General features: G+C 38.7%; 1 protein-coding gene across 2 annotated transcripts; it reads right to left on the bottom strand.

Annotated features, from left to right (window-relative positions):
• Positions 1 to 7702: 7702 nt before the first annotated feature.
• Positions 7703 to 10513, bottom strand: LOC147629442 (purine permease 3-like). Of its 2 annotated transcripts, XM_086813000.1 has the most exons (3): positions 10453 to 10513; positions 9719 to 9855; positions 7703 to 9401 (listed from the first exon to the last, which is right to left on the bottom strand). In XM_086813000.1, the coding sequence occupies exons 2-3, from the start codon at positions 9837 to 9839 to the stop codon at positions 8308 to 8310; spliced, it is 1215 nt and encodes a 404-aa protein (XP_086669126.1). In that variant the 5' UTR covers positions 9840 to 9855; positions 10453 to 10513; the 3' UTR covers positions 7703 to 8307. The 2 variants fall into 2 exon arrangements, with proteins under 2 accessions (XP_086669126.1, XP_086669127.1); XM_086813001.1 differs by lacking the exon at positions 10453 to 10513 and having other exon boundaries at positions 9719 to 10352.
• Between the last annotated feature and the right edge of the window lie 2493 nt (positions 10514 to 13006).

Raw genomic sequence — 13006 nt, 5'->3', positions numbered from 1 at the left:
TAAGATAAAATCATATATATATATATATATATATATATATATATATATATATGATTTTATCTTAATGAATTATATATATATATATATATATATATATTATTTTATCTTAATGAATGAGAGAGAGAGAGAGAGATGAAGCAAGGGTGTGTGAGATAATAATTACTTGAGGATGGGCATGCATAAACTTGTAAATTATAATAGCATAAGTAAATTTTATATATATATGTATTTTTTTGCTAGAAAAATATGATAATTAGTATTTAGTACTAAAGAGTTTCTAATATAAATATCATTATTGTTATTGAAAAAAATTACTGGTGTTTGTGGATTTAAATCAATTTTGTAAAGTCAAATATCATTTCTTTTATTTGGATACATATTATTTCCAAGAAAAATACAAGTTTTTTATACATAGCTTATTAATTATAAATTTATAATCCTTTTTAAAATATAATAAATATTCAATTCATGTAGATTGATTGCTTTCTTAATACTAACATACTTGATTTTCTTTATGAAGATTGAAACTTTTAATTAAAGACCATATAATTATATACACTGTGAGTTCGTAGCTATATAGATGCTACTATTTTTGTTATACAGAGATCACTAGTTTACTATTTTTGCTATATAGACTTCATTTCTTTGCTAGCTGTGAGGTGGGTTTTCTATATGATTATTATCATTTACTATATAGAAACTTCACAATGCTATATAGGAAACCACTTATTTGCTAAATAGATAATGTAATTTTCTAGATTAATAACTAGGAAATCATGTTTACTAGATTGAATAAGAAAAATATGTATTATGATCTAGCAAATTTGTCCAAATTTCCTAGATAGACTCAACTTTACTATATTATGCCAACACTTATAATTTTATAAAATATATTATAATGAGCACGAAAAATAGGCATAAATGCCAAGGTAATTGCACAAAAGATAATGTCTTATCGATGTAGAACCGCATCTTCTTAGCCATTTTGGTGCAAAATTGGAGGCTATCAACACATATAAACATATCATATGTCAAGAATACCTAATGAAGAACCTACTACTAGAGTTGATGGTAAACTACCAAGTGTTGTGCTATTCAAGTTAGATCTGGTACCTAAATGGAGTGAAGAGATCTCAAAATATATTGCCTTTAAATTCCCATAGGACAAGCTATTAAACAAGGGAAGGATGTAAGACGGCTCATTAAGCTAGCATCACCTTATTAATAGTTAATAGCAGGTCAACTATATATGCTAGGCAAGGATCATGTGCTTAGACGGTGTGTAAGGGAGGATGAGTTCCTATCCATTCTTGAAGGTTCATAGTGGAATTGCTAGTGTGTGAGGACATTTTAAGTCAATATTAGATAAAATGGGAAAAATCCCTCAAAATGGGAATGTATTTAAAAAATTTGTTTTGGCCATAACTTGAACATGCAAACTCCAAATTTGTCGGACAAAGTAGATCTAGATTTTACTTTTCAAGCTCTTTCCAATGATATGTCACATGAATATGTTTTGACAAACTTTTGGATGAGTTTACCATACCCCCACTTTTTTCATGGGAATGGGATTTTTCCCACTTTATCTAATATTGACTTTTTTGCAAAGAAATGTAACCTACTGGTAAGATCTTGTAAGCCAAGCTGGCCAACTATGTTTGGTGACGCCATGGAATTCATCAAACATTGTACTGAGTGCAAATGCTTCAACATTCCGCATGGACAAGATAGAATGCATTTGGTTCCAATCATTGTGCAAAAACCTTTTAAAAAATGGAAAATAGATTTTTTTGGACCCGTTAGCCCAGCTATATGTCAAATGTGCAAGCCATATATATAATTGCTACCACCAACTATTTCATTAAGTGGGCTAAAGAAAAAGCCACACAGAGGGAAGATCCTCATACAAGTGTGAAGTTCTTATATAATCATGTCATATCAAGATTCGGGTATAAAGAGAATGCAGGGGAGAGGGAGAGCTTGAGTTCCTTGCAAGCAATCACACACACACACAAGAGAGTACAAGATACAAGAGAGAGATGGATGACTGAATATTATTCTATCTTCTTCTCTTCTCTACAACCATATAACTAAAATATAAGAGTACATACATAAAGATAAAGTACTCTCCCACAATAACATACAATGGTCAATCTATAGCATGAATTTGACTATATCAGCTATGGTGCTATAACTATGCCATAACTATAGTACTCAGAAAGGAAATAATTAGGAGTTATTTATAGCCCAATGGCTATTTTAAAGGGTTCCTTGCAAGTGCCGGGCTATTTTATCAAAGATTTCATTTAGGGAAATAGCCCAATTTGTTCTAATTTTTGAGTGAGATAGGGAGATAAATTCGACAAAATTACACTATCGCCTACCATAAAAGATGGAGAAATTGAAAGATTCTCCAAATTTTCTATAGTTCCAAGCTCACCGGTAGAATGCATTTGCCAAGTGATTTATACTTTAACCTTTGCATCCACTAGTGATATATCAACTATAATCTCACCAACCATGCCAGTCGTATAAGTGTGAAAGTTATCACCCAGGTAGATCATCAATGTTTGTAGCACTAGTTGAGCTCGATATCTCATCACTCTCCCTCAAGCTCAAGTCCACATAATGCACTCCAAGTAAGCTACTAAACCTATGGATCTTCTCTGTGCCTAATGCCTTCATGAAGATATCAGCCACCTGATCGTGTGTGCTAACATATACCAGACCTACATCACTTGCTAGAACCTTCTTCCTCACAACAAAGTGATAATACACCTCAATGTGTTCATTCTAGCATGGTATACTAGGTTCTGACCAACCGTATGCTACTCATGTTGTCACAATAAATAACAACTTCCCTATCCATGAGCTCACCCATATCACCAAGTAGCTTATGAAACCAAGCTACCTCACAAGCTACCACAGCAGCACCCTTGTACTCTACCTCTATACTCAACAAGGTTACTATTGGCTACTTCTTACTACTCCAACTCATAGTAGCACTCCAACTCATAGTAGCACTCCCAACTCATAGTAGCACTCCAACTCATAGTAGCACTCCCAAATGAAAACGTAAAACCACTGTAGATCTCCTATCTCCAACACTACCATCCCAATCAGCATCTGTGTACCCTTGTAGCTGTATCTCTATACCACCCTCATAGAAAAGTCTATAATCACAAATGTAGACTTTATGTACCTAAGAATCCATCTAACCACATCCAAGTGTGTCTTCCTAGGGATCTACATAAACTAACTAACAAGTCCAACAGCATAGCTCAAGTCTAGCCTAGTAATGGTCATGATCAAGTTATACCCACTGGGCGCCTGTACTACACGTAATGGGTTCCTCGAAAGGCTCATATGTATCCATAAAAAGCTTTCTGCTATGCTCCAATGGCACTAAAATAGGTTTACATCCTATCATATACAATACTTGGATAATATGTCCAATACATACTACCTATGCAAATAACAAAATTCCATGAGGTGATCTCACCACCTTTATGCCCAAGAAATATCGCAGCTCACCCAAATCCTTCAATGACATCTCAAAATTCTACTTCAAAAGCCTCCTGACATCATGTATGCCAGCATCACTATCACCACTAATAATCAAGTAAACCACATAAATGACTAATAGCATGATCCCTCTATCTGTCATCTTCACATAAAGTGAAAAATCTACGTTGGATATCTGAAATCCAACGGTAACAAGATAATCCCCAATCTTGTTTGACCCTGCTCTAGGTTCTTTCTTCAAGCCATACAAGGCTTTACATAACTTGCACAAAAAATCTAGGTGTGCATCTCTCATAACCTAGTGGCTGCATCATGTATACTTCTTCTTACAGATCATCATGCAAGAAGGCATTCTTTACATCCATCAAATGTAAAGACCAACCCTTTATTGTACCCATAGTAATGATAGCTCTCACGGTTTCCATTCTTGGCAACCATATTGACTGCCTCCTCATAGTCAATGCCATGGGGGAGAGGGAGAGCTTGAGTTCCTTGCAAGCAAACACACACACACACACACAAGAGAGTGCAAGACACAAGGGAGAGTTGGATGGCTGAATGTTCTTCTGTCTTCTTCTCTTCTCTACAACCATATAACTAAAATATAAGAGAACATACATAAAGGAAAAGTACTCTCTTACAATAACATATAATTGTTGGTCCATAGTGTGAATCCGACTATATGAGCTGGCACTATAACTATGCCATAACTATAGTACTCTAGAGTGTCTTCCATACTAGCAGCATATCAATCGTAATCTCACCAACCATGCCCGTGGTATAAGTGTAGAAGCTATCACCCAAGTGGGTCATCAATGTCCACAACACTAGTTTAGCTCGATACCTGAAGAGGGTATCCCCTAGAGCTGGTTAGTGATAAAGGCTCCCATTTCATTAATTAGGTCATTGAACACCTATTTAATAGATTCTTGGTGGTGCATCGAAAATCATCACCATGCTATCCCAAGACAATGGACATGTAAAAAGTACTAAAAAAGTCCTTTGTGGCATCCTGACAAAACTGTAGAAGCTAGTTATAATGATTAGGAGCACAAGTTGATGTGGGTCTAATGGACATCCTTGGAATAAGGTGAGATCCCCTAAAGCCCCCATTGAAACAACAACAAATGCACCGTATCGACTAACCATTCAATTGGCACGATCCTCTTGACGGAATTTATATTAACAGAGCCCTTGGAATACTAGACAAGTAAGCAATTCTCAGACCCTACCCTTGACACTAATAGGATCATCGATGGCCTTTACGGAATCTATATTAATAGAGCCCTTGGAATACTAGACCAGTAATAAGCAGTTCTCAGACCCTACCCTTGACACTAACAGGATCACCGATGGCCTTTACATTAACCTTTTCAAGTTTTATGTAGAGCAGAAGTCTCCATCAGTGATCATGATCTCATCACAAGAGAGACAGGGAGGTATAAATTATCATAGGCCAACACAGCTCCAATCACACATGATCTTATGGAGAGCAACCTATGTGGTAGCACCTGTATCTTTTGAAGGCCTGGTGTTAGGGAAGGAGCACTGGTATGCCCCACAGTATCTCAAGATCATCCCTCTTTACTTTTTGATAGAACATAGATGGGCCTAGGACTTTTTTAAGTAGGAGCTAGAGAAGAACCTGAAGTTGCAGTTCAACTTCCCTTGGATACCTCCACTTCGACCTACATGAAGCTCACAATTGAGTTAGAGTCTCCTTGCTCTTGTGATTAAATCTCTTTTTCTTTGTTGCATACATGCTTAGGAATTATGTAGGTGAGTGATGGTGTTAATGGATGCTTTCTTCTCCCTTTCTCCTTCTCTTGCCTACTCTCTTATTCTTTTACTCACACCGTCGCATAGAAGTAGAGGTTGAGCTTTGCATAGCTCTCTCTCTCTTTCTCGTTTCTCCCCACCCAATTGCAAAGCTCCTTTCTCGTGACAATAAAGGAGGCAAGGTTGAGGATCCTTGCTCTCCACAAGAGAGAGTTACTCTACCAAGAGTGGCTTGAGGTGCAAACTGGTATGACACTTGCATTCTCCCCTCCTTCTCTCTATTTTACAAGGCTTGAGTGTTCTCTCTCCCTCATGAACAACAATTATGTGACTACTCAAAAGCGATCTTGTGACTACTAAAAAGTTACAATGTGGAGTGCTAAAAGGTAATCAAAGCAATCTCTTTGGACTATAAAAATTACAAGTAGGGGAAAGCAGTCTAAAAAAATATGAAGCACGCTCCATAGACCGTGAAAAAGTAGTCAAACGAGTTGTGGTGGCTGATTTGATTGTGCCATGTCATTATAGATCTCGTGTCTTCTTTGCTCATCAACTACAACATTCTCCTCAAGCACAAGGTGACTAACAAATCCTTACTTTTTGGTGTTACTCACTTTTTCTCGCACATCCTCATAGTCCTTGATAATGAGTGTTGAATGACTTATGCAGGAGGTCGCGTCTTATTGTAGTGGCTAATAATAAATGTAGGATTCAACCTCATGGAGATCATAGTTAAAGATATGAAGTCCAAGAAAGAATGTGGAAAATAGAAGGTGATGACTGAACAAGAAAACATTAAAATTAAATTGAATGATACTTTCATCTCATTTACTTATGGTGTTTGGTGATTTTGATGAGAAGAAAAGATTGACATAACAACTCATTTGAACGATACTTTCATCTCATTTACTTATGGTGTTTGGTGATTTTGACAATTAGAAGAAAAGATTGACATTACAACTAATTTGAATGATACTTTCATATGATTTACTTATGGTCTTTGGTGATTTGACGATGAGAAGAAATGATTTGATTTAATTTCTTAGACTAGGATTATGAGTTTCTTGCACATTAAAGCCCACCTCCTAAGACTGTGAGTGTAAATGTTTCCCATCAAAACCTAGTTCCCTCCATGGACTGAGCTGTGTTTGTAATGAATAGGATCCCTGGAAGCTCATAATATTCATTGTTTGTATGTGTGAGATTATGGTAGGCTTGATATTTTGGAAGGATAACATTATGATAAGTCAATATTGTGAGATCGAACTTATTGCTCATGAAGGTAATACTCATTTCTCTTTGTTGATTGATTGAGATCATAGTCTTTGATTTTATTATTCTAAGATTTAGATTTTTTAACTTGTTGATTTGATTTAGTAATTGTCTAAGTGGTGTGAAATTTCATGTATACTGCGTTTCATGGACCGATATAAAGGGATTTTAATTGAATGCAAAAGCAATTGTATTTTATTTAGCCTTAAATGAATTTTTAGTCATTTCAAAATGCTTGAAATCATAGATGATTAATGTTTTCAAATACCTCTTCAATGTGATATATGGCTAAAAATAAATCTCAATTGGGTTTTCTTGTCATATGCATGACAAGCTCAACCCAATGTAGACCCTACCCACACAAAACACCCTTGCACATGATGGTTGGGATCTGAAGGTCACGAGTTCAAATCCAATGGAGGTCACGAGTTCAAATCCGATGGAGGTCGCAAGTTCAAATCCGATGGAGGTTGCCCTTACGAATGCACATGATGTGTTCATTTTTGCTAAGGTATGCTTTGCATTGCTATCAAGAAATGGCTTTCAACAAGAGGGGGGGCACCACTCAAATAAGACAAATGTCTTGAGCCTTGATATATAGGTTACAAAAACTTAATTATGGCTCTAGACAAGAGGGGGGGGCACCACTCAAATAGGACAAAAGGCTTCCCCTAGAATTGCCTTGAGTTTGGATATATATGTTACAAAAACTTAAGTTGTATAATTTTATTGGTTTGCGAAGATGGATTTACAGCTAGAGAAATGAACCTTTGGGGTAACATTGTGCTCTAAATGGTTTTAGAGCCTTTACACACGTGCCATTTCTAGCCATTGTGGAGCTATTGTGGGAATAATTGGGCATGAAGTATTTTCTATAGACGTGTATGAACAACCAAACACATTACTTATGGAAAGGTGCACAATAATATACGCCAAAGTAAAAAGCCAAAATCATGCATGTGGAAAGGTTTTAGAATAATAAAAACTATGTAGAGAGAACAGTCCATTGATTGAATCGATAAAGAGGCTCCCTTAACCGATCCCCCCCACCCCCCAACTTGTGGATGCGCATGAATAATATTTGCACTGCTGCCAAAATAATAGTAGGAGTACTTGGAAAGGAATGAAGTGACCCAAAAACTGCTCATTATCTTGCAACATCTTCTTCGGTACAAGATTGGATTCTCAAAGTTATTAAAAGTGGAGACCTTTCTTGGGATACGATCGATATACACAACAATAAAGGATATGACCTTTGAAGGGGGATGGCCAACCGTGGCTTGTGAGCTCCATGTGCAAATATTTTTTGCCCAATTTGCAGCTTGCTTTTCGAGCAGTCCATTTCATGTACATACACCAAAGGGGGCTCGTCCAAAATGCACTATTTCTGATTTTATCCCACATTGATTATTGTATGTATTGTCAAACTTTTCCAAGGCATTGCCCATGCATATGGGAATGTCCCAGATTTGCCCCCATTAGCTATGAGATTTTGCCCTACTTCAAAATAGTACAGCAAGATGCTCCCTTGTTAAATGCCTACAGGTCCAATCAATTAGCAACTAGGAGCTCCTTGTTAATCCGTTTTTTAGGCACTAACCGACCAGGTTTACCAAGGCAATCCATAGACCAAAATCTGTTTTTATATCCTCTTAGAGGCACCCAAATTAACGCTGCTGCTTATTGAACCAGTCAAGGCACTCATGCAGCTTCGATGAATCAGTCACTATGCTACAAGTTGCTCCTCAGAGGGACTGATAAAATCTTCTTGGCCTCCTTGTTGTGAAGATAGCCACCATAGAGGTACGAGATGAAGCCCCAGATGGACAGCAGCATGGCTATGGCTTTGAGGGCAGAGAAGGAGTCGTGGAAGAAGGCAACGGCGAGGACCGGCAAGATGGGGATCATAGCAGTCATGAAGACACATGACATGAGGGACGATGCAAGGAAGATGATCCCAGCCCCGCCCAACAAGTAGAGTTGCCACCCCACTGCAGACCATACAAGAGTGTTTGTGTAGGCAGCCGGACCCAAATCAAAGGCCATGGCCTCCTCCTTCATTGCCGTGAAATCACCATTAACCCACATGCCGATCAAAGAGAAAACAGAAGCCACCACAGATATGCCCACCTGCACCTCCATCACTCTTGCAAAACTGGCTTTACCCACCACCTTCTTATAAATGAGCTCAACAAGGGGTAGCATCAGCGCAAACAGGGCGGAAGCCACTATGGTAACGATAAACCCTATGACATACTGCTTCTCTGCGGTACCTTCGGGCTTATCAGAGCCAGAGCTCACACCCAGCAACACAGTTCCCATGGTGATTATCACTATGGAATTGAGCACATAAGAGCTTATCTTCTGACCAACCAATGCATAAGCAAACACTGCGTTGAAGGCAAGCTGGCTGGAGCACAGCAGAGAGTTTGTGGAGACAGGCAAGTAGGAGAGGCCCCACGAGTAGAGCAGGTTGTCAAAAGCTGTTAAGGAACCCATAACGAGGTAAATGATGATTAGCTTGAAGGTTAGGGGGCTTGGTTTGATGGATTGGCGCCAGTAGCAGAAGATTAGAGGGATTAGAAGGATAGGCCACCCTGTGCATTCAATCCATGTGTAAAGCCACCTTCTAGTTCCCCCATGTACAAAGTAGAGACGGCCCAGTAGAGTTGCAGACGATAAGCCGAAGACTAAGGCTACGCTGCTAGCGATCATCAGAAGCCAGTACACAAGCTCTTTTCCAAAACATGTTCTCTTAGCTTGTTGGCCGTCGGCCACTCCAAAAGACATGACCTTTGCACTGATCTCAAAAGGCTTCGTGTTTCCTGCATACGATCATAACATGCATATTTAAGCCTGTGTTACAAGATTCCAAATTCAATTAAACATCAATTAAGAGTTTTTGTGTTCCCTGCCTACAAGATCCTCGCATTCATCACGGCCATGTAAGAGGATTAATCCATATTCAGTTAAACATCAGTCCTAAAGCTTTTCGTGCATCATTATGATGTGAATAGTTAAGCACAAATTAGCCCTAATTATTATCTCAGAATTTAACTCCCGACCGTTGAATTGCTTTGCTCATGAATTGATCATATATGTTTCAGCGTCAGCCTTAGATAACGCCGGCATGTTAGCATACCTTGTTCATCATGAACTTGTGCAGAGTGCTTGTCAATTATATGGAATTGCTCCAAAGCTAGAACTACTGAGTGGTTGCCGGTGACATTGTTGTGCAGTAAGGTGTCCTCTTGCGCGTCCATTGATTAAAACTGCAAGCTGTAGAATCAAAGTGATGCGGTTTGAGTTGGTTGCTGCAGCTAATTATATATCGTCATTTTGCCTGATCCAAATATTTACAGTCGCAAATGACCATAATTGGCCTAGACTAGAGTTGCAGAAAACCTAGAAATCAACAGGATTTTAAATGTGCCCATCTCAAGATTTCTGATGTGGTAGGTGGGTGTGGGCGCACAGCGACGGTGGGTGCTGGGGTGTGGGGGTGTGTGTTTGAAGGGGGCACGCAAATGAATGATCTCTTGAGACTCAACCTTATAAAAGGAGCACAAATCAATGCAAAATTGATTCAAAGTAAGAGCGTTTTATAGCATGTAATTAGCTTACTATATATAAGTTAAGGAAATGGGCAGAGCTTAAGGTCATGGTGTGTGATTAAATACCAAAATCAAACTAAGAGAAGCTTAATATATAAGTGAAGGAAGGTGATAGTGCTTGATTAAATACAAAATTAGACTAAGAGAAGCAATATCATGCGTTATGAGTGCAATGGGAAACACTGGTTTATGGGGGGTAGTATTAAATTATATGCTGTATTGTAAGACAAACGGGTTTTTGAAATTGGCATGTAGTATGTACCTTTGGCTAAGGCACAAAAGAAAGCGTTCCTTCCTTGACAGTACAATTTGCGTGCTCCCCTTGGATTGAAAGTGAAAAAGAGTGCATGCGTTGTTTGTACTTATGGAGGCTTTGCGGTTGGGACAAGCATTTCACGTGCACAGCCCACTGGGCCAAAGAAAAAAAAAAGAAAGGGGACCCCGCCTCAAATATTTTGTTTTTGTCCGGACAATCCACCCCACCTTAGGGAAGCTCACACACACCTATCCCCATCTTCGTCATAATAAACATTCAACTGTATCCACCACCCATGACAAAGGTTCATATGTCACCTCCTTTGCCCTAGTTCCATGCATTCAAATTGCTATAACTCATTGGTCCAATTCACTTCAATCCCCTTTTAATGCAGTCCACAGTCCAATGTATTGCCCCCTCCCCCCCAAATTTACATCGATTGAATTGATTTGAATTTCAATCCTATCAATGATTATATTCATGCATAGTACATTCACAAATCGTGCATCGTAAGACTTTTATTTATACCATTTGTTGCCATTGGCGCCATTGATGTATGAGTTTAGAGTACACATACAAGCCCTCTTTTAAGACATGTATGTTATCATAAGAGGGCATCCATGCATGCATTATGCATCTGAGGTACACATAGTCCATCAATTTTGTTTAATCAGTTTCTTTTTTTCTCTCTCTCTCTTTTTTAAGTCTTGAAAAAATGTTGTCACGTTCATCCCAGGGCAATAATTAAAGACGCCACACCTTTAGCTATCTCGGAACTGCATGTGAAGATTCTGCTAGATCTCCAAATTAAAAGCCCCACCCTTGGGCTTGTGAAGGCCCGCATTATTGTCTTAATCCGGTAGGAAATAATGCAATGCAGCGTTGTGCACGTGAATGAGATTGATGAGAGAGTTTGTATTGTTGGTAAACGAGTTGTATGTCTGCCTCATGTTCGGATGAGAATAACAAGTCCTGCTTTCCGAAGAGCTGGTGTTCAATCATTCAAGGCTCAAGAGCCAAGCCCCCCCCCCCCCCCCGGCCTCACCTCCTGCATAAGTTGATCAATATGCAGGAGATCTGGCAAGTACACTAGCTATCAAATTAGACCCAAAAGTTGATCAATATGCAAAAGACATATATCAACAACTCTTAAGTTGTAAATGCAATCAAGAGCTTAGCGAAGCATCACACAAATCATGAATAAATCTGGAGAGCTATCCAATATAGGAGAAGGCCAAATGGAACATCAAATTACACCATATAAGCATCACGATCTTGTACTTTGTGATATTTAATTTTGTCTTTCCCCACTGCCATTTGACAAGCCATAAATGGCGTGCGTGCTTCACAAAGGTCTTCAAGATAATATATTTTGAAGCTTTCTTTATTTGACCAGTACAAGCTTGCATAAAAACAATTTGCACCAAACTAGAACTCTTGAGCTTGGGGTGCTCATTATTCAAAATCCCTATTAATTAATCACATGCATCCAAATTGTATTCATAAAACTGTTAACCGATAAAACTAGGCCCAATATTAAAATTTTAAAATCACCCCCTTTTTTGATTGTTGTTGACTCTATGCCTAGAGATGGAACGAGTCTTAAAAGTAATAGCCAAGTCCTTGGACCACATATGATCCACAGAAGTCCTTGCAACCATTAGCTAAACCACCAAACATATGTTTAGCAATGGTCCTTGCAAAACCATTAGCTAAACCACCAAACATATGTCAAGGGGAAGCACCATAGGCACACATACATACTAGATCAAACACTACAGAGATGTGCCATGATCACATGTAAGGGCCCACAAACTTGAAATGAAAACACATGATCTTGCCCATATTTTTATCAATGATCCTCACAAGCTTATGTTGTGCTATGATCCGTCAAAGTACTCCTATAGGGGTCCACAACCTTGAGTTTAGCTAAAACACGAGGGAAAGCATAGGGTTGTGCTTTGATCTTTCAAAGTACTCCTTTGGGGGAATTAAAAATACATTCTTGCTAATATTAGGTAGGTGAAACACATTTGCTGGATGAACTTTCCCATCCTTTCGGAATAAGCTTTGTGATGTAAGCACACACTTCACACTCTTCACCCACTAGATCACAAGGTACGCGCTTCACCCACGAGGTCACAAGGTACTTACTTGCACAATGGGCACAGGCTCGCGTGTAAACTGATAGAGTGTGTAAGAGTTTAGAGGACACTTAATCAAGCGGCCTCAATAAAGCTCTTCAGGATTACAGTCTACAAGGTGAAACTTCTTTGTTACATTGTAATTAATTTGTGATGCCTAAAGATTTCGTGGACTTGCTGTCCACAGCCCACAGTCCAACGGTAGCTCCTGAAGAATCAAACCTAGGAGAAAGTGGCGGTGGCCGATGCAGTCGCTCTGTAATTAATGAGAATCAGATGGATACTATTACTGTATATATTGATGTTGCTTGGGAGTGGAAAGTTTTGCGCAAACAATCGGGGATGCTATGATCAGATGAGGAGAAGCAAGCCTTTTTTACGTGGTTGACTGTGACAAGAGTTAAACCAAAAGCTTC

The sequence above is a fragment of the Cibotium barometz genome, chromosome 18, assembly GCF_041138505.1.
Source record: "Cibotium barometz isolate CiBa-2024 chromosome 18, ASM4113850v1, whole genome shotgun sequence".
Classification (NCBI taxonomy): Eukaryota; Viridiplantae; Streptophyta; class Polypodiopsida; order Cyatheales; family Cibotiaceae; genus Cibotium; species Cibotium barometz.
Note: the sequence above shows the minus strand (reverse complement) of the source record. Positions and strands in the feature narration are given on the sequence as shown.